Here is a 22,390-nt window from a genome sequence, read left to right as displayed (position 1 = left end):
GGCTTTATTTTAGCTGTCTACCGCCTAAAATTGCGTTTTCAACAATAGAAGTCAATGGGGAATTTTCATTCTCCCGATTTTTTTTATTTGAATCTCCCACCTCCCTGTCCTAAAATGTTGGCATGTATGCTAGTGCGTCCGACACAACAAATACTTCCACAGCAAAAATGCAACAATATACAAACACTTCGACCCCCACCCCCCTTGCCACCCTCAGCACTCTATACACCAACAAAGACAACACACCAGCCGTCCTCTCAATCTGGGAACCCCTCACCACTCCTCTTACAACTTCTGTCCGTCTCGTTGCGCAGCACCAGATGCACATCCTGAGCCAACTCATACGGCACAACACCCTCGCATAGTGCACGCGATCACTGGGCTTTCGTGGGCCTAGTTAGTATTTTGGAACCAATTCCAAGCATAATGTTGAACATATTGTGTTGGTACAACTGTTTTATTTACAACAAAAACAGAGTACAATGCTATCAGCTGCATCCTCCAGATGAGTCTTATGAGACTCACGTTGCACCCTCGTAAACGTAAATGTAACCTGCACGGTAGGTGTACTCCGTACCACAAAGGTCTTTTGGTGGAGGGGGAAACACGCATGAAACATAATACTGATGCTCTCTGCAGCTCGCCAAGCTGGCTCCTTCGCGCTCCGCCGAGCTCACGTGTAGAGATTTGTTGCTGGATGGTGCAATCTCCACTCAGCCTTGCACTGAAGCGGTGATCACGCGGCGCGCTCGTGCAGACCCAACCAATGACGGGGCTGAGGCCGCACGCCGCGACCAATCCCCATACGGCAATGATAGGCTGCACGCGAAACGGACCAATGGCGAGAGGGCCGGCAGAGAGTTATTTAGTGCTGGGCGACTGGACCGTGAGCCGCAGCTGCACAAGGACGCGGGGAAGAAACATCCAAGCTCTGCAAAAGTAGACTGGCCTTGAAACCAAATACAGCTCCATCACTCGTTCTGCAGTGAGACGCTCTGGGAGTCAGTCAGCCGAGCCTGCCAGTCAGTTCCCTGCGGTAGCATCCCAGAGCGCCATCTGTCTCCTGGCAGCAGTGAACATCTTCTGCAGCTCTCTTAACGCCACCCTTGCAGCCCCCGCACTCCACCGCAGCACAGGCTTCCGCGCATTTCTTCTACACCTGCAGCTGAATTGCATTCCACATGGAGAATAAGAAGCAGGTTCTGAATTTTGGGGCAGGGCCTGCCAAGCTGCCGGCGTCTGTAAGTTGTGTTTCAACCTTCGTCCACCTTCCTGCCTCGTGTTGCCCCTAATTTAGGATGTAAACTGTCTTAACTGATCACTGGGTGCATTGCGGTGTAGTGGCATGTATGGAATTAGCGCTTTCTCCCCTTCATGAGGTGTTGGGGATTGCTTTTCTTAGCTTTTTGACGTAAGCTATTAAACTGCTAGGGGGGGGGGGGAGGGTGGTCTTCTCAGTCAAGGGGCACGTTATACATTTACAAGGTGTATTTTTTGACGTTAGTACTACTTGCCCTCTTATCTGTAAATGCCCTCCTTCCAGTGGTCAGACCGGGGCACCAAAATAAATGAGGAGTACAGTTACGAATCTTATAGCTATAAAAGTGGCCTACATTTGCAAATTGGGGTAGTTTTAAACTTCTAGAGACATGCTGCTTACGTTTTTGCATGGTATGTGCAACAATATGCATTTGTGGTTGCACTTGCTGCGGGGAATGTTTGTGGTAATATATGGGAACTGAGCAGTAATAAAACCCGGCCCATAAAACGTGTCCTCAAACTGCCAAAAACCGCTCACGCACTGACCTCTCAAAGCAGCTCTTCTTGCCAGAGTCAGACCGCCCTATAGGACACTCTGGCGGTGCCAGAAGGGTTGGCCTGTTAGTTCAGTGTGTGGATATGTTGAACTGACGCGTTGGTGTTTATTGTTGCTTACCCGGACATTACTACAAACCATTCCTGCAGCACCACATATGCGCACATTCTCCCATACCTTCCAAAACACATATAAAACCTGTCTTTACATGTTCGAAACTTCCCGGCTTTCAAATGTAGGCCACTCTTTTTTAGCTAACCAGTCTTGTGAAAAGGGCTACTCTTATTTTTGTGCCCTGGCCTAATTTCAGTCCCAGTCGGACCTGATCCTGGTTTGTGGCTTTTCCAAATTGCCCTAGTGGTAGACCGACCTTGCTCCTCCACAGGCAGCTGTGTATGGCACTTTGACGCTGTCAAATTAATGCTGCATCTTCAAGGGTTGTATTTACAATTGAAAGATGCTGCAGGCCGACGGTACAGGTTGCATGCTTGGGCTTTAAAAATCTTCCCTTGAAGCTGTACATTTTCCGACCATGAACATTACTGATTGCCAGGCCCCGATGGTGCAGACACGAGAGGCTTGTGTCACGTTTGCACCACGCAAAGTGGGACATGCCTGACGCAAGCCTCTTGGTCAGAATTATGTAGCCACGCAAATCACTGTGTTGGCCAACTCTGCGCAAGGGAGTTGTTGTAGTGGGTGTTCCCACGCAACTACCATGGATTTTGACACATTCCCAGATTTACAACTGCTTGCAAACCTGGGAATGTGCCCAACATCTTAGGCATTCCCAGGTAAGGCATAACGAGGAGAAATATCTGGATTTCTCCTCGTTTTTCCTTTTTCTACAAGTGCTCCATTCTGCAGTACACCTAGAAAGAGAAAAAAAGTCTCACTGGATTGTTTATGTGCAAACCATCCTGGATGCAACAGACACCCCATGGTGCAAGGGTGCCTGCTTTGGGGCTAGGCTGCCAAAACAGTTCCAGCGCAAGGGGAAAGGACAGGAATGGGCCGTATTGGATAAATACAGTGCATTCCTGCCCTTTCCTTATGATGCAGGGCAGCAAGGTGAGTGTTGCACAGCCTTGTACCACTAAACTTGTAAATATGCCCCTACGTGCTCTAAATTCCAAACCGATCAAGGGTGATTTTAAAGTTCTTGCAGGTTCCAGAAGTGGGGTAAAACCTACTGTATGTAAAGCAGGTATTATTATTACTACTACTGTAGTTCTAACAGTTTCTCCCGCTCTTGATCCAGAGTATGAAACCGGGTTGGCACTAGGCAGGGGCAGTGTGGCAGCTGCCCAGGGCTTCGCACAGCGACAGCCCGTGCAGGTAAGAGCAGAAGGCCGGGTGTGTTTGGGTGGGTGTTTCGACAGACGATGACGAGGGAAATTATTTAATTTTCCCACTACATCATATGCCAAAAGGCCCCCCCCCTGGCCCACCGCTGTAACCTGCACAGACCACGACTGGCCTTGCACGCAGCCTACATTCCTAGGGCCACACTTAAGTGCAGCACAGCCAGGCCAATGTGGCATAAGTGTCCTTTTGTGACTCCTGCCTTTTCATCAGTTTAACCGCATGCGCGCTAGCGGAATTCCGCTCCTGCGCTGAGATTTTTAAAAACGCATGTTACGTGACGAGCTGGGCTCATCATCAGCGTGCGAGGAGGCTACGCCATGACGAGCCCAGCTCGTCATCCGCGTGGAAGGGGTTAAAGAGGTGTCTTCTTGCAAGAAGACACGGGGAGGGTGCCCTCCTATGGGTGGCTGCAATGGTGTAGGGAGGAGGGCCCTCCTATAATCCCAGCGGCAACACAGTCTGCAGGTTTGTCCTGCAATTAGACCTCCTGTTGAGAGGTGCCTATTACATTGAGCTTCCCCCTCCCCCACCAGTATTGAAAAGTAACAATCTCACCTTCAGCCCTTTACGAGATGTAAGTGGCTGAGAGGGAGGGGCTGAAGCCCAGGAGGGGTCTGCTCAAAACAGCTGCAGCAGAAGGGTCCTCCATTGAGATGCTAACAGCCTGAATGTCTCACGTGTTGTATGCAAATGTGTAGGCCATGCCATTTAACAACTAGAATGCGTGCTTACTTAGATAGCGACAGACTGCCAGGAAAGTGAACTTAATGACATACGCCCTAGATCCGCCCCTGGTACGGGGAATCAAAATGTGAGCCAATGGAAGTAAAGTGGGAAGGTTTAAACTCGGTTTTTCATTTTTGTGTAATTGTATGCTTATGTCATTAATTTCGGGGCTCGCTACTAAAGATGGCTTAGCTTTCACTTTCCTGGCAGTCTGTTGCTATCTAAGTAAGCACGCGTTCTAGTTTTTAAATGGCATGCCCATGATTTGCGGCCCTAGCAACTTAAAGCCTCTGTGTGAAAATGTTACTTTTTCTGCACTCGTGTTGCTCGCTGTCTCACCAGCAGCTGTTAGTAGAACGGCGAGAACCAAACTCAAAGATCGGCAAAATTGCGCCAACAATCTCTGCTCTTAGCCAGTGAGAGACAAAGGGGCGTGTCCCGTGTGGGTTTTCCAGACAATGTGTTGTCAGCTGTTTCTCCGCAACTTTGAATTTTTCTGGCTGCATGCCCTCATCTGTTATTGCATTCTGTTTGAGTCCATACTCTTCTCGTGCCGCACTTATGAGAAAACTGGGCAATGGCATGTCGACTCGACTGCACCCTCTTTTTCGCATACGTGTGTTTACCTTTGTTGAACCTCCGTTTCTGTGTTTATTTGATATTCTTTTCAGACAACTTTTAAATGGTGGTTTTGCAATTTATAGTTGTTTTGAAACTGTGGCTTGCCCCTAATCGTATGAAGTCAAAATACAATGCCATCTTTCCTATTCAACGGTCTCTCATGTACGGTAACCTGAACTATACTGATATTTCTTTAATTAAGTGCATATTCTTTAGGATCAAGCTTTTTGTTTTGTTATTTGACCTTCGGTCAGTTTTTGAAAGGTTATAATCATTGAGCTAATTTATTTTAAGGTCTCGCACACCAGTCTGCGTGAGCTATAGTAATTGCTTTAAGTGGGATGAAAAGCTGGGTGGCAGTGGCATGGCCAAAGAGGCGCAATTAGGAATCCTGGCCAATGAGGCGTGGCCTATGCAATGAAAGGCGTGCGATACAATATGTAAACTAAAAACCTGTCTTTCACATTACATATGCCCCCTGGCTAGTTTTAGGGTGCCTGTTTTTTTGTTTTTGCTTGTTTTTTTTGTTACCCCATCCAGACATGTTACAGCACTCGGCACGTATACTTCAAACAAGCCAGAAACGTTCATTGGCTTTGCCGATGCTTGTTAGCTGTATCCGGTAAATGAATATCGACAAGATTGTACTGAAATTATAATTGAAAAAAACGTTATATTCTGAACAATTCTAGATTGTGAATTATGTTCAGGACTGTGGAAGGTGTAGTGCACGTTGGGGTGTCTTGGACACATTCTCACCTTCCCACCACTTTCTTCTGCCATCTGTCTCTGATAGACACTTGCACCCCTCTCTCCGCACATCTTTCAGATTTTCCCTATCCGCATATCTCCCCCTTTCCAACTTGCACATATGAATCTTCGCTCTGTTTTCTCTGTAGAGAGGCCAACGGCTGGATGTACATGTTACCTACACACCTTAATGAACCTCTGACAGGTGCCATGACAGGGCAATGCCTTTAGCCTCCACTCCAGAGCTCTCAATCCCGCACCGTCGCAAAAACCCACGTGCAACCTGAACTCAGTGACACTTAGTGGAGACTCAGTTCAAAGTATGCAATATACAAAATCCCTCTCTTGCACGAATGCAGCAATATAAACGCAACCTCTTGAAAGAAGCAAAAACTCTTAGGAAATGCAAGGTGAAGTAAAACGTGAACTGTAAACGGGAATTGCATCACTGCCATGAAAATATGATAGGCGTTTTGGAACTATGCAACATGGGTAGACTAAAATACGCAGCAGCATTGACTAAATTATGCGGCAAGGAAAGGCAATTTTGCCTTTTTTTTTTTACTTTACAGGTTTTAATTCTGCCTAGGCAAAGGTTCTACCTCATTACCCCCTCATGGGTCCTCCCCGTCCCAGTCCTTACCACGTGAGGCAGTCCTGCCTCCACCCAGCCAATCAAAACGCCAGAAATCCAAAGGTCGAAGGTGACATAAGCCCCTCCCACCCACCGCCATGCCTGTTTTTTTTCTGCTCCGACGGCTGTCGGAACGCTGGTGCTCCCGGTTCCTGCCTCTGTTCCTGTTTGCTTCTGGGTGTTTTGGCGGTGCCGTGAGTGTTTCTTTTGCATTTTTAAATGCTTCTGTTTATGGTCTTCATGTTTTTACCGGCGCGGCCGCTCCGGTCCTCCGGCCGGCCACGCTCCTGTTCTGGGGTCAGGATGCTCCCCGTTCATGTGCTGGGCTGGGGCGGGGAGCCCTCCTGGTGTTCTGGCCCCAGGTCGTTCCGGCGCTGGTGCTTTAGTGCAGTGGCCGGCCCCTGCGGCCATGTTCTTCATATGTGGCTGTGGGTGGAGACTGCAGGGCTGCCCTTTTTTGTTTATTTTCTGTTCTCACATATGAGATTACTGTTTGGGGCAGTGTTTCCTGGAGGTTGCTGGGCACTTCCTTTCAATACCACCACCGTTGGGTGTTTTCCTGGTGCTCGCTTCGGCAGCACATATACTAAGCTTGGAACATTACAGAGTAGATTAGCATGGTCCCTGCACAAGGATGACATGCATATTCGTAAAGCGTTCCATATATGGGGTTTACTCCTTTACTCGCCATGTTTGAGGGGACTTCCTCTCCGGTGCATCCACGGAGCTGTTGCTCATTGGTATGTCATATACCTCTGGTGTCACAGGCTATCATGTGCTGAGGGTTCAAGTCCTGCCTATGCTGTCAATGTGACTTGGGATGTTCATTTTCATGCTGTGCTTTGGAAATTTGCATTCTCTTTGTCCACGTAGCATCTTTTGCAGTTTTTCTTGGACTGTTTTGCGCTGTCTGCGCTGCTGGTGCATGCGGCTATGCCATCATCTCTTGTTGGTGGGATCGTGGACGTTTTTTCCCTGTTGGGGTAAACGTTCGGGGATGGTCCATGAGATTTCTGGTGTTTTGTTGCTGGGTCTTTCTCCCTGATTCATTTGCTCCGGCGGGGTTTATTCCCATTTTTTACCGGCCATTTCGTGCTGTCCTGTTGGCTGTACTGGCTGCGGTGTGGCTTGGCATTGCCATGCGGGGTGTTCCTCTCTTTCTGGGGACACGATTTCGCCTGGCGGTCTTTGTCACCTGGTATCCTCCATTTTTCTTCTTTTTTGCACCTTCTCCCTTGGTCTTCGGAGGCTTCTTCCCTGGAGGTCCGGGTTGGGCGGTTGGTGGATTCCGCTCTCAAGAGTTTGTATGCTGCTTCTCCTTTTTGAGGTGTGTGCTTTCTCTTTTTCGGTCTGTGCTTTCTTAGGGGTCCCTCCTTCCGGTCCCGGATGGTTGAGCCTTGTCCTCGGCTACCGGGGCGGCGGGGGCTTGTGAGGTTTCTCTCTGGCCTGCGTTTTGGTGCTTTGCCATTCCCCTAGTGCCTTGGTCCTATGCCTGCATTTTTTGCACTACGTTTGGTTCCCTGCCTCTGCGGCGCCTGCTGCTGCCCCTGAATGTCAGTCGGATGTGCCCGGGTGGAGTCTCCGTGGCCTGGTGGTTGCATCTCTTCCTCTTCAGGTTATGTGTTCCACTCCTGGTGTTGACCTGCTTGTGGGTCGCCTATCTCCTTTGGTGTCATTGGTCCGGTCTGCTTTGAGAATGGTGATTCCTGTTGGTCGTCATTCTTGGTTGCCGGTTTCCATTCCGGGCTGTCCCCCTTTTTGGCAATTCTTCTTTGGCGTCGGCCAATTTTTTGTCGCTACGCTCTGTGGTGCTGGTTTCGGTGATGGAGTGGGGCCGGGGGTCCTCTTTCTCTCTGTTCCAGGTCCTGGCTCCCGTTGGTCTTTCTGTTCGGTTCTGCCTCCCGGGGCTTTGGTCGGGTTGGTGCGGCTGTGTCCCTTTCGGTTGTGCCCCTTGCAGCCCGGTTTTCCCCTCTTCTTGGTGGGTAATTTTGGCTTCCCTAGGTGTGGGAGTCGCCTGTTTTTCTCGTTTCCCTCCATCCGGCTGCTCAGAGGTTTGCGGTGGTTGAGTTCCGTTTCCTGTTTTCAGGTGTTTCCTTTCGGTCTCTCTCATGCTCCTCTGGTTTTTTTCCACGGTGCTGGCTCCTGCTGTGGGGGTTTGCTGGCCTGGTTCCGGTTTCTGGGGTTGTTTTGGGTCTGGCCGTTCCTCGTCTGGTTCCTGTTCGGGGGCTTCAGTTCCTCGGGACCGGTTTGACGCTTTGCTGGGGGCTGTTTCTCAGTGCTCGCTTCAGCGGCTCGTATGCTTTCTGTTGAGCGTTGCTGGAGGGGGTTGACATGGCCCCTGCGCTAGGATGACACGCATTTCGTGAGGCGTTCCATATATCTGGATCTGTTCTCTGTCCTGTTGGATCTTCTGCGGGTCCTACTGGGTCTCCCTCCTGCCCCGGCTCGGGGTTGGTTTTGTGTCCGGCAGTTGGTGGTTGCCTCCTCGGCTGTGGTTCCTTGGGCTCTTGTGCACCTCGTGTCCTTGGTGTTTCTTCTGATGACTTGTTGGGTCCTTTGTCTTGCTGATTACGCGGCTCTGGTTCCTCTATCCCCTGGTCTGGTGGCTTTGCTCTCCTGACCTGGTGTGGGGGGTGCATTTCTGCTTTCCTCTCCTCTTGTTGTCCTTGGATGCCTGTCCTTGGGTTGGGGGCCCCGTTGGGGTCCTTGGTGGCCGGCTTGTCTGTTGTTCGGGCTGGCGCTCTGGGGGCTCGTTGTTGTTTGGGCCTTCTTGGGGGGTCCCGGTACGTGTCTCTGTTCCTGCGGGCTTCCCTGTCTAGTGTCTGGGCGGCGACTTCTCTGTTGTCTTTCAGACGGTCTTGAGAGGCATCCCTGTTACGGCGGTTGGTTTCTTTACTGGAATGGTACTCTGGTTGTGCCTTCTTTTGGTGGCTTAGGCCGCTTCCTGCCGTCCTCTGTTTGGCGCTGTCTGGTGCTTGTTTCGACGGGACATGTCCTTTTGTTGGGACATTGCGTGGGTGCTTGGGACTGTGCGCTGGTGCTTGAAATGGCCCTGCGCTGGGTTGTCTTGCTGCTTCGTGTAGCATTCCCTCTGTCTGTTCCTCTGTTCCAGGTCCTTTTGTCTTTGGTTTGGGTCTCTTGGTTTGGTCATTTTTGCTTCCCCTCCTGTTGCTCTTCTCCCCCGGTTTTTGTTCCGGGGTGGTCTGTCCTCGGGGGTTGCTCTCCCGTTTCCTTGGCCTTCGGGTTTTCTGTATACCTTCCCTCCCGTTTTTCTCCTCCCTGGCGCTCTGCGGAGGTTTGGGGGGTGTCGTTGTTGTTGGGTTGGCCTTGCTGTTTTTGGTTTCCGCTCCTGCTGTTGGGGGTCGGATTTGGCCAGCCTCCCTTGCCTCCGGCTCTGCTTCTGGGTCCGCAGCTGTCTTTGCCCTGTCTTTGGCGCTTGCTTCTGACTGCCTGTCTCTTGAGCGGCTGTCTTTGGCGTCTTTGGGCTGTTCTTCTGTGGTGGCCTGTGGCATGTGTTGGTCGCGTTGGCCTTCCGCTCTTTGGAGCTGTGATGCACTTTGGGGCTCTTTTGTTTCCTGGTGCTCTTCTCTTGGTCGGAATCCATGGTGGGGTTCCTGTTTCTGTGCTGGTTTCTCCAGCTTGGGTTTGTTGTTGGGATTTTTCCCCTTCCGCTTTGTCTGCTCGTTGACGGCGGTTTGTGCTTGTCGGGGCCTTGGGGCTTCCTCGGTGGTTGTTGCCCTTTGGTGGGTCGGCTTCTTCGGAGCTTTTGCTTCGTTGTCCGGGCTCTCCTGTTCTCATTTCTTCTTTGGGCCTTGCCTGCTGTTTTGCATGGTCTGCGGTTGCCCCTTTCATGTCCTTGTTAGTGGTGGACGTGTTGTGGTTGTCCACTGCGGTGTTTTTTTTTTGCTGGCCTTCTCTTCCGCTTGTCGGTTGGGTGGGTTGGGTGCCTTGCTCATTTTGTTTCCTTCTTTGCAGTTTCTGCAGGTTTGAGTTGTTTTGCGGCTTAGATCGGGCTTTTCTGCCTGTTTCTTCGTGTTTCCTTTTGCGGCCGGAGGTGTTGCTTCCTGTTTTGCCTGCTGTGGGGGTTTCTCCTGTTCCCCTTCTTTGGGTGTTCGCGGGGCTCTTCTGTTTTGCCTCCGATGTTCACTGCAGTCTCGGGTTTCTCCTAACCTGTTTGTCTCCTGTGGGTTCTGTGTCTGCTTCCTGTGCTGATGGGGCGGGGTCTCTATCCTGGTGCTTTGTGGGGCGGCCTTTTGGCGGTCCCGTCACACTTTTGTGCGACTTTCTCGGCTTGATGTTTTTCTTGCCTCTTCTGACGATTTCTGTTGGCGTCTTGTACGCTGCTGTTCGTCGATGCTTTATTGTTTGAAGTTTTGTACTTTTGCATGGATCCCTGGTGTCCTGCATTTTTTCTTCTTGGTTTTCTGCTTGTGAGTTCCTCACGTGGTAAGGACTGGGACGGGGAGGACCCATGAGGGGGTAATGTCTTATTACTTACCGGTAATCTTCATTACCCCGATTAGGATCCTCCCCGCCCCAGTCCTCTTCCCTCCCTCTCGCTGTGTTTGTGTCTGAGTCTTGTTGATAACAGGCATGGCGGTGGGTGGGAGGGGCTTATGTCACCTTCGACCTTTGGATTTCTGGCGTTTTGATTGGCTGGGTGGAGGCAGGACTGCCTCACGTGGTAAGGACTGGGACGGGGAGGACCCTAATCGGGGTAATGATGATTACCGGTAAGTAATAAGACATTAGTAACAGTTTAACAGTACAATACAGCAATCGGAAATTAAAAGGTGACAACAACTTTTGTCTATTATCATGGGAGGGAAGAGGAATTCACGTCCATTCAGTTCACCTGAATAGGTACCTTAATAATCACAAAAGAGAATGGACGCTTGTATCTACAGTAACCAATGGTTATTTCTTGACAACCCTCATAGACGCTGTGATTTTGTTGTTGCAGTGTATCTTTTATCCGCCCCTTCTCTAGCGTCATGGCATAGTCATCGGGTTGTCAAATAACGTGCTATATGCCTGCCTCACCCGAGGCAACCTCTGGTAAGTGTAGAACTGTCCAGAGATAGTAAGGACTGGTCCAGAGGGATAATGTGCAGTGCCAAAAAATAAGTGTAAAAACAGTATTGCACCAAAAACCAAAATTTATTATACGAAGATGTACACTGTGAATTAAAAAGGGGGAATAGTGGTATATTCGGTAATCGAGTTACAGGATTACCATATAACTCTATCAGTAGGTTGCTTCCCAGGGGCAGAGTCAGCACTAGCAGTAATTGCTCGGCACCACGAGGCAAACGCCACGTGTATTGCGACTCTGTTGGCCGCCTGATGCGGAGAGATTAACCGGCAATTAAGGAATCTCAGTATGAGAATCTCATACCCCCCATTGAACACTACACTAATTGTGTGAGTATTAAGTTTTGTTTTTGTCCTGACGAAAGCTCTACAGACCCTTGCGGGCCCAATAGAGCTGAAACATGTTGACCTACTGATGGAGTTATATGGTAATCCTGTAACTCGATTAACAAATATACCACTATTCCCCCTTTTTAATTCACAGTGTGCATCTTCTTATAATACATTTTGGTTTTTGGTGCAATACTGTTTTTACACTTATTTTTTGGCACTGCACATTATCCCTCTGGACCAGTCCTTACTATCTCTGGACACTTCTACACTTACCAGGGGTTGCCTCGGGTGAGGCAGGCATATAGCACGTTATTTGACAACCCGATGACTATGCCATGACGCTAGAGAAGGGGCGGATAAAAGATACACCGCAACAACAAAATCACAGCGTCTATGAGGGTTGTCAAGAAATAACCATTGGTTACTGTAGATACAAGTGTCCATTCTCTTTTGTGATTATTAAAACAACTTTTGTCTTCATGTTTTCCATTATTCCATTTGAACTGAATTTTTTTTTTTTTTTTTTGAAAAATCTGCAAATTATGCATCATATGATGAATTATGCGGCAAATCCATTATTCTGCAGAAAACATCACAGCTACAAAATCCTGTAGGTCCAGTGTTCTGCCATAAGGGTTTTAGAGTCATAGTTTGGGAAATCAATCCAGGGGTTTGCCACTAGAGTTAAGGACATGAAAAAAGAGCACAATAGGGACCCATTTGAAAGTTGTTTTTCAGTGTGAGACCTAGCAGAAGCTGACCTACTGAAAGCCTGCATATAGTAACATTGTAGTCTTTCCCTGTGTAGGAACGTGGTTTCTTAGTAGGTGGGGGTATTAACAGGGTCGGATTGGGATCACAATTTGGCCCGGGCACTGATGAAAAAAGTGGCCCACATTCAAGGGGCGTGCCCTTTCATGAAACACCATTTGCACAGACAAGGAATGAAAGTGGGAGAATACTGTTCTTGCATAGGACACAGGGCCAAGATGACAATGGCCTACATGCTGAGCAACTAAAAAAAACATTAAGGCTCCTTTCTGTCACAAAATTATTCGAGCCCTCCAGCGCAGGAGCACCTGAAAAGCAGCAAAGCCCCTGCTATTACTAACCTACTTAGCCCTCCCCAGCCCTTCAGCTGAGGAGCACATGAACAGAGGTAAGGCCCCTGCAATTAGTAAATTAATTAGCCCTCCAGGCCTCAGGGCAATGTCCTGGCAGGGGAGCACAAAACACAGCTGCTGGGTCATCCAAGGTAGCCAAGTAGCCAGGGGGAGGCCGAGGTGAAGATGGTGCCTGAGTTCAAAACATCACCCTGAATGTGAAGGGCTGTGGGTGAGGTGTTAAGAGTAACACTGTTTCTGGGCTACGTGGGCCCCAGGGGGGCCGAGGTGAAAATGGCTCAAAGGCCTGATCAACACCTGGCCCCCAGGGAGGCCGATTCTTGCTAGCAATCACCCCTCCCCAGCCCAGCCTCAGCGTGATTGCTTGGCAGGGCAGCGGGTGAAGGAGAGGCCACAGCTGCTGATCGCTGTACGGTGCACAGCGAGGCTGCTTTCATTTCTCAGTCTCTGTCTCCATGCGCTCTGTGGGCCGGTTTTATTTTCTCCCCTTTCCTAGTCCACTCTCTGTGGACTGGGAAAGGGGAGAAAAAAACGGCCCACAGAGGGCACTGAGACACCGGCCCTTCGGCCGATGCCCGCCTTGCCAATCCGCCCCTGGGTATTAACCTTCGGTGTGTAATAATACCACAATCACTAATGGGTCCAGTCAAGTCCTCCACCTTGGGGGTGCCCAGGAGTGGATGCCTCACAGGGAAAGCCAGGATGGGTTCGACAGCGGTATTCGTACAAGCGCCTTGAGACCCTTGCGGGTGAGTAGTGCGCTATACAAGTATCAATTTACAATTTACAATTTTGGTAGCTTGGCAAACGAGCAGTCCGGCTTAATTGAGAAGATGTATGTGTAAAGCATTTTGTATCACCAAAACAGTAAATAAGTAAAAGACACAGCACAATAAAAAATCCAACTCCAATTTATGAAAGTAGACTATTTTTATCTTTAGGCTGACATCAAAAAGTCAAAAATCTAATGTAGGGAAATAGTGGTATGAATTTTTTAAAGATAAATAAAAAAAATTGCATTCTAGCACCAAAAAGTGGAAATAGTCACTTGTGTCAATCTAGTCGTGCTAAACAGGACTAAGTCAAAGTTTTAGGCCGACTGCAATGGAATGTGGGTGAAATAGGCTGAGCGCTAGGTCCAGGTCAAAAGTTTACCTTTGGACTTAGTCTGTTTCTTGGAGCTTTTCTCTCGTTGGCCGGCTTGTCCGCTGGTCCTCAACTTCTCGGATCTGAAGTTTGATTCAACAATGGCGGCCTGCTGCAGCGCGATACTTCATTAAGTCTCTGTCCTTGACCTCGAGGAGCTCCGGAGCATTCAGTGGGACAAACCATCGCGGTCGGGCCGATTCTCAATGCCGAGCCGGTCTCCTGGAGCTTTTCTGTAACACTTTGCAGAAAGTTTCCTAACTTTTAAACCTTAAAGTTTCTTTGTTCCTTTGGGGAAAATAAGGGGCCATTCGCTCCGTCCAAGGGTTCAGAGACTCTGGCATGCTTCTTGGGGGCTAGGAATCGCTTTCCCACAATGTACCTGCACAGCCCAAGTAAAATCCAGTTGTAACTGTTCTGCTGGGGTGATCTTCTCTTTGGGCTTGCAGACAACTTCTTCCAACTTTGTTTTAGCTGTTGCTGATTAGAGAGTACACTCCTTTTCCTTCGAGACAGGCACAGTCCTTTCTTTGTTCAGCCATGAGAGTGCAACAGGTACAGTCCTTAATACTTATGTGGTGAAGTCCAAGGGTCCAGCAGGGCAGTCCGTCTTTTATTTATTTATTTATTTTCAGGCAAGCTCTTGCAGCTTTCCCATATTTATCCTCCATTCCACCCCAACCAATAGGGGTAAAGTTACCTTCCTCTGCTATGACCACTTCCTGTGAAGTTATGGCATATTTGTGACCCATAATGCACAGTTTTCCCAGAAGTAAAGTTGTAGAAAATGTCTCCTTGGTGTGTGTGCCTGCGTAACCCAACCCAAAGGAGTGGCTAACAACTCACTACACCCCCCCCCCCCCCTTCAGAATCTCCCCTACTTGGGGGGCTTCCATGTGGCTGGCGATCAAGGAAGTTGGGGCTGGCTTGGGTCCTGTGACCCCCGGTTCTCCTCGCTGTTGAGGTCTAGCTGATCTCCCTAGCCCCTTCCTCTCCCTGGCTTATCCAGGAAGCACATCTCCTCCCACCAAATGGCTGTATTGTTTCAGCCACATGCCTCTTCACACATACTCAGTGAGCATCTTGGCGCAGGCTGTCAGAGGCTTGCAATTCAAAAGAGGCCGCTACAGGGCTGCTTTAGGTAACTTCAGGATTGTAAGATCTAAAACGGCTTTCCTTTAATAGCTACATTAAATCCCCCCCCAAAGTTAAAAAAACATTTTTTTAGAGCTTTATATAGCGCGGACTAGACCTGAGACAGCTGGTTTCAATGCGCTTTACATGAGCACCAGTTTCATTACAGATGGACCCATTCATTTTTTTTAGGCACAGAGATTAAATGATTTGCCCAGAATCACAGGAAGTTGAACGTCGTTGCCGAGTCTCGAACCCGGTAGTTCAGCTTCGAGGTCAACCGCTCTAGGCGTAAGGCTACATTCTTGGCAGGTTGTTTGATTTAATGTGACCATTAATTTGATACTTTGAATGAATGATGTTGCTTGTTAGCTCCCAGCAGATATAGACTTTATTAAGTTTAATAGGGCCTTCCCATATTAGCCTATGGGTCTAGCAGCACTAAAACATCCTTTTATGTTCCTGTTTTTTATAACAATTAGGCCTGGGCTGTGAACTCCGCTGAGTTTGCAGAGTTTTCTGCATTTTGCGGAGTGCTGAAGACTCCGCTCCGCATAGGTCAGCAGTCTTTTTCCTTTCAAGCGCTTGCCAACGGTAAGTTGGTGAGCGTGAGCTGCCGCTCAGGTAGAATTTCTACTCGATCGGCAGGAAGATCAGTGAGAATGGCAGTTTGAGCTGTACTTCGCCCAGGCCTGATAACAATGCACCCAACTCATGGGTCACCTAGGGCAGACCTTAGGTGCGACTCATATGTGATAAAAAGGTAGTTTTGGACTTTGAAAGTAGTTTTATTTCAAAAGTCTAATTTGGACACCCTTTTATTTCAAAACCAGCCTGCAAGGCAGGACTGGCTTAAAATTACACCAGTTACCAGACCAGTACCGTCTTAAGTGCATCAAGTCCACAGGGTCTCTAAACCTACATGCCCTACCATCTACTAGGGACGTGCAGGTAAGCTGTTTTATCCAATCAGAATTATACTAAGTGCCATATACCTTTAGAGGACAAGGCATCTGCCCTTGGCCTGGTTAGCAGAGCCCACAGCACTTTCAGAGTGAGTAACCACCAGCATCAGTCAAAAAATGGGAATGCCTTTCCTACACCCTATGTCATTTGAATTGTTTTGCAGTCCGTTGCTTGTGTTCAGTCCAGGTGCATAGGGAGCAGGCCTGAGCATGCAGCACTTTTTAAGTTCCTTTTAGAGGAGCACCTCGGTAAAGGTGAGTTTATGCAGTGTCTCAGTCAGCCGGCGCCTTCATACCCCCACTACTGATAAATTGCACTACATAAGCACAGTTTGATTAATTGAGCTGAATGGGCTCTGTTTAAAATGAGACCCGGATCTGAAAGTCGGCCTTTGACATTTACTATTAACAATGCCGCTTTCGATAGTGTCACACAGTACCCTTCTGAAATGTTTACAATCGCTGTGAATTGCAGGCTTAGCTCTGGACTGAAACAAAGACTTCCTTATCAGAAGAACCTTCCAGGTTTTCTCCTCTACAGCCAGTTCAAAGATCTATGGATCCCCCTATGGAGTACTGCAGGGCTCGAGTCTGAGCTCTGTATTATTCAACCTTTATGTTAGCCCACTGGCCACCATAGCGGAGAAAGCTGGGTTGTCTATCTTTTCTTATGCTGATGACATCCAGCTTCTTTTTTCCCTTTCTGCTAATGATACCTCTAAAGTTTCCTCCTTCCAGACAGGGCTGCTTAAAATAGCCATGTGGATGCCCTACAACTGGCTGAAACTCAATGGGGGTAAAACAGAGGTCCTGATCATAGGGAAAGAAAAAGATCTTTGGGGCCCACGTCATTGGCCCCCGTAAATGGGTCCTCTCCCTCAACCAGTCCAATCCGCTCGCAACCTGGGTGTAATGATCAACTTTCCATGAAGCAGCAAGCCATCAAAACTGCTTGCATCTGCTTTACCATCTTGAGGTGGCTCCAGAAGATACTATGGATGCTGCCGGGACCTACTCAAAAAGAACTGTAATCCAATTTGATAATGTCAAGATTAGACTATGGCAACATCCTTTAACTAGGAGCCAACAAGGAGGTAATTCGCAGACTACATGTTGTACAGAACTCTGCGGCTAGGATGCTCGGTCATGTTCCTAAAACATCTCCCATTTCAGGCACCCTTCAGGACCTCCACTGACTGTGAATTGAGAACCGGACTAAATTTAAAGCTTTGTGCTACATGCATACAATTAAACTAGGTACAGCTCCCCATTATTTATGTTCCCTGGTCCAGACTTATCACCCAACACGCACTTACAAAGGTCTCCAAGTTTTCACTTGGAGATAGTTATCATGTCAAACAATCCACACTCTGTTTTTAACTTTGATACTGTGGTAAGCACATAATTAACCCCTTCGCTGCGGCGGGAATTCCGCCGCAGCGCTAAGGGGGCGGGGGGGCCGAGCGGCGCTCGCATGCTCGTGACGGGAGCCGCTCCGTCACGAGCCGCGGTTGAGCTGTGCTCATGACGGAGCGGTTCCGTCATGGCCCCGCCCGCTCAATGGAACGTTCAGCGCAGGCGCGGATTTCGCGCCGGGCTGGCGCGCCGAGCGGGCCATGACGGAACCGCTCCGTCATGAGCACAGCTCAACCAAGGCTCATGACGGAGCGGCTCCGTCATGAGCATAGAAAGGGTTAAAGTTGATTCTGTTACCATGGAAATCAATTTTTAATAGCACTTTCTAGTTTTGTTACTCTCTTTTCTTTTTTTTCCACTGCAATACTTTCTCAGCACCACCGTTGCTTGAATAACCCCCTTTTTTTGTCAGATCCATCACTGGTACCACGGAATGGCACAGCTCTTGATTTTATAATGAGAGCTGTCCTAGTGAATACCAGACTTGCCGATCCCAGATGATGATGCTCTGCCATCGGGTGGGCTGATGGGATTCCTTCCAGATTGCTAACAGTCCACAGATCTGGATTGTGCCTTGTACTAATCCCTTTCTTTTTTACAAGACCATTAGTTTCCCTCTTTGTAAGTGAATATTGTAGAATGGGGACAGGATACTAGTGGGTCTATAAACATTGTTCCCTTGGACCCCCTTCTAACTGAGTTGTTTTGTATTATCACCCAACACGCCTGCTCAGATTATCTTCCCAGGCCAAATATTCAGTCCCAAGATTCAGATTTGCTCGCCTGGGGGGCCGTTCCTTCTCTTATCTGGCACACCTCTTCACATGAAACCAGTCCTATAAGCCTCCGAGTAGCTGTGCGCCCTACAAATGTAATTATAATAATAATAATTTGTTCTTGATTCTGGAGTGGGAAAGTTTTAGGCCTGGTGTTAGGCAAGAGCTTTTTTTTAATCCATATATATATTCACTGAAAAAAACAAAGGTTACAGGGATGTTCTATTTGGGTTGACTTTTTACCCACACAAAATCATAGAAATTCATCAGTTATAGTTATACTCGTGTTCAAAAACTGAAATTACTTAATGGTACGAATTATAGTTTCTTCAGATAAGTATAACTATAACTGATGTATTTCTGTGGTTGTGTGTGGGCAAAGCGTCAACCTAACTATGTCCCTGCAACCTATTTTTTAAAAAAGTTAATTTCAATGTGTATTTGTTTAATGTAAAGTAATATTATATAATGACCATACGTTAATTCAACCATGAGGGCCATGCACGGCGGGGGTTGGCTACATGCATATAGCTTGCTTAATCTCCAGGTATTACCTGCACAAATCCTGTCATTACCCATAGCACATGAACAGAACGGCGATAAAGGTAGTATTACATTCATGCGCCACGTCATCATGAACAAGAGCTCACCACTTATGCCCGCCCTCACTAATCCTCCTCCTCCGAGTCCAATTCGTCGTCTTCCGGTAAGGGTTCACATGGTTCTCCCCTGTATTTGTTCCAGGGTGTCCAGACCTTATTCCATTTACGGGGGCAGGCTCGTAGCACGTAGACCGCCCTTTCCTTTACCATCAGTAGGGCCATATTTCTGATCCAACCAGCCGCCGTAGGTAATTCCGGGGCACCCCACTTTTGTGCAATGTCTCGTTTGGCCACTGTCACGGCCAACGTGACCCATAGCAGACAATATCTGTCCAGGTCATTAGGGTCCCAAATGTTCAATAGGCACTTACGGGGCTCAGGCAGGATTGAGAGTTTAATGGCCTGGGAGACCGTGCGCATAATTTGCTTCCAAAATTCTTGGATCTGTGGACAGTCCCATAGTGTGTGGAACAGAGTTCCCTCCTCCCCGCAACCTCTGAGGCAGAAGGGGTGCGGCGCCCTCTGTATTCTGTGAAGAAGTGTTCTGGTGTAGTAAGTGCGATGTAATATCTTGAGTTGCACTAACCTGAACCTAGCCGAGATGCCTACTTCCCTTGCTGATGCAAGTGCCTCGTTCCATTCTGATTCTTCCACTTCTCCTATTTCCTCAACCCACTTCTCTCTAAGTTTCCGTGTAGGGTCTGTCAGGTTGTTAACCCGTTTTTTGTATGTGTGAGAGGTTGCCCTCTGTTCCATAAAATCCGTCAGTAGTCTATCCTCTAATGGCGATGACTCTGGGAGTGTGGTGTCAGGCGGGACTGCTTGTAGTAGTGCGTGTCGTATCTGTACATATCTAAATGTTTCAGTGGGGCCCAGACCATATTGTTGCTGGAGCTGTGGAAATGCAATTACCGTGTCTTTGTCCCAAAGGTCCCCTACCGTGGAAATTCCTATGTGGTCCCACTGTGCGAACCCCTTACATGTTCGTAAGTTTCCCAGTGATTTTGTGTCCCACAATGGCGTCATCCTGGTAATTCTCCCCTTCCAACCCAGTTGAGATTGTGCTGCATGCCACAAGGCCGCCGTATGATGTGTCGGACCGAGCAGATTTTTAACTTGCGATAAATTATACAACACGGAGAGCATACCGTCCGCTCCCAACTGCGACCAGTCTGCCTTATATGCGGGGTCACTTCGTGGGACGTGGATCCAATGATTAATTATCTTAAGTTGGGACGCCCAATAGTACAATTGAAGATTGGGCAGCGCGATCCCCCCTTCATACCAGCTTTTCACTAATTTGTCATGCGCTATACGAGCTGGACCGTTGCTCCACAGTAAGTTGGAGACCAGTGCAGCGACTTGTTTGAAGTAACGTGGTGCCACCATATAAGGGGTATTTTCCAGCACATAGAGAGATCTGGGGAGAGCCATCATTTTATACAATGCCGCCCGCCCAAGGAGGGTCAGTGGCAAGGTCGCCCAGTAATTAACATCCGCACGGAGGTGGACCAGAGGTGGCATCAGATTTTTGGCATAGAAGTCCGCGGCATTATTAGTGATGAAAATACCCAGCTATTTAAAGGAGGTGGTCGCCAACGTCAGGGGGCAGTCGTCTTGCAGTAATGGTTCCGGGCCGCTAAGCACGTACACTATCGACTTGGACCAATTTAGGGTGTATCCTGACTATTTTCCATGCTCATCGCAAAGATTCAACAGGGCGGGGATCCCTTCGTTGGGGTTAACCATGTAAATCAGCATATCATCTGCATATAGGGAGACTTTATCCTCCCACCCTTCCTCCCAAGTGATGCCCCGGAACAGTGGCGTTGCTCTGAGCAGGATGGCCAGTGGCTCTAGCACCAGTGCAAAGAGTAGGGGCGATAGCGGGCACCCTTGTCTAGTCCCGCGCCCCAATGGGAACGTTGGTGAAATGTGACCATTTGCAACCACCTGTGCCACCGGTGACTTGTATAGCAACCTTACCCATGCAAGATATTTCGGTCCAAAGCCCATACGACCAAGGACTGCAAACAGGTATTCCCATTCTACCAGGTCAAAAGCCATTTTGGCGTCCAGGGATAGAATCACTGCTTGTTCCGAAAGGAGATGAGCACGCGCCAGCACTCCATGGACCCTCCGTAGATTCAGTGCCGTGCTCCTGTGTGGCATGAATCCCGACTGATCGGGTGTATCAAGGTGTGTAGGTGCTGAGTCAAACAACTGGCCAGGAGCTTCGCTAGGATTTTTGCTTCAACGTTAAGCAAGGAAGTGGGTCGGTATGAGGTGCATACAGTCAGCGGCTTACTTGGTTTAGGAATAGCTACGATCGTGGACGTGCGCTGGTCAAGCGGGAGCTCCGCCCGCTCCACACTCTCAGCATACATATTTAGCAGGGGCTTACTCAATACAGAAGCCGTTGCCTTGTACCATTCTATGGGTAGCCCATTGGGCCCTAGTGCCTTGCCGGACTGCAACGCCTGTATAGCCAACTGGATTTCGTCCTCCGTCAGGTCAGTGTCTAGTTCCTGCTGTGCTTCTTGCGGAAGCACGGGGATAGCAATGTGTTCGAGTGAGGCAGTCTCCTCCTGTGCCGTGACTGTCCGTACCGGGGTGTATATCTCCTGATAGTGGCGTGCTAGGGTGCGTACTATTTGTTCAGGGTGTGTCTGTAGTTGGCCATCATGCGCGTAGAGTCTTTGTATCCCTCTGTTACTGCCGCCCCGCTTGTCTAACCAAGCCAACATCCTCCCTGCTTTGTCACCCACGTCATATATTCTATGTGCGGTGTTTGCCAGATGCCCCCTAATAGTCATTGTGAGGTGAGCCTGGTGTTGCTGCTGTCGGAGCTGCAGCAAATGTGTTGTTTCTGGGGTGGGGTCTGACATGTGGGCGCTGTGTGCGTTGTGAAGTGCCAGTTCTAATTCTGCGAGTTCACGTCTGGAATCCCGTTTATGCCCTGTGATTGCTGCTATTTTCTTTAAAATAGTGTGTTGTGGCTAATTTGAGTTTCTTTCTGATTCCAGGGATCGTTAAATAGTTGGGGTATATCGGATATATTCTAGCGCGCTTCCTCTCTTTGGTAGTAAGGCGGAGGGACACTGGGGAATGATCAGATATGCCTCTGGGCAGAATTTCTAGTTTGTCTATCAATCCCAGTCCCACCCCTAAAAATAAAAAGTAGTCTATACGTGAGAGGCTGTCATGTGTAGCGGAGTAATGCGTGTACTGAGTCGCTGTGGGGTTTAACTGACGCCACACATCCGTGAGGCCCATTGCGGTCATAAAACCAGGAAGTGTGGCAGTCCCTCTCGGGCGGTCTCGTACGGGAAAGGTGTCCAGTGAGGGGTCCGTTATTGCATTGAAATCTCCCCCCAATGATCATATCACCCTCCGGGAGGTCAAGGAGAAATTGCCCAAGTGCCGGCAATGCCGTAGAGTGGAGTGCCGGGGGGATGTACACGGATACCACACTGAGGGATCTTCCCTCCCACTGGCCATGTAGCGCCGCAAAACGACCCTGATAGTCCGTCCTGCGGCTCTCCACCATAAAGGACGAGTTCTTTTTAAGGAGTATCCCAGTGCCCCTGGAGCCCGTAGTGAATTCTGCGTGTACTGCCATGGCATACCCACGTCTGTCAAGCGCTTTGCACGTACTCCCTGCCAGGTGTGTTTCCTGAAGCATCACTAAATCAGGCCCATGGCGTTTAATGGACTGCAAGACCAAACCTCTTTTAATTTTGTCCCCCAGGCCTCTAACGTTCCATGTGAGCAGTCTCAGGGGGGGCACTACAGCCATTGCATGGGCGCCCTCCGCGGGTACAACGTGTTCCTGTTGGGCCATTAGGGTACGTGACTAGTGTGACTGAGTGGCAGTGGGGTGTA

The 22,390-nt window shown here is 49.0% G+C and overlaps 1 protein-coding gene and 1 non-coding gene across 2 annotated transcripts in view; both read left to right on the top strand.

Annotated features, from left to right (window-relative positions):
• The first annotated feature begins 843 nt into the window (after window positions 1-843).
• PSAT1 (phosphoserine aminotransferase 1) overlaps window positions 844-22,390 on the top strand; it is a 97,891-nt gene continuing 76,344 nt past the window's right edge. The window contains exon 1 of the mRNA XM_086961338.1: window positions 844-1,241. Coding sequence (XP_086817464.1) covers window positions 1,182-1,241 — 60 coding nt within the window. The 5' untranslated portion in view covers window positions 844-1,181. The remainder of the gene's footprint in view (window positions 1,242-22,390) is intronic.
• Window positions 6,478-6,584, top strand: LOC147727281 (U6 spliceosomal RNA). The gene has a single exon (XR_015309662.1). It is a non-coding gene; the product is annotated as a U6 spliceosomal RNA (small nuclear RNA).

This window comes from Lissotriton vulgaris, chromosome 3_1, assembly GCF_964263255.1.
Source record: "Lissotriton vulgaris chromosome 3_1, aLisVul1.2, whole genome shotgun sequence".
NCBI lineage: Eukaryota > Metazoa > Chordata > Amphibia > Caudata > Salamandridae > Lissotriton > Lissotriton vulgaris.
Note: the sequence above shows the minus strand (reverse complement) of the source record. Positions and strands in the feature narration are given on the sequence as shown.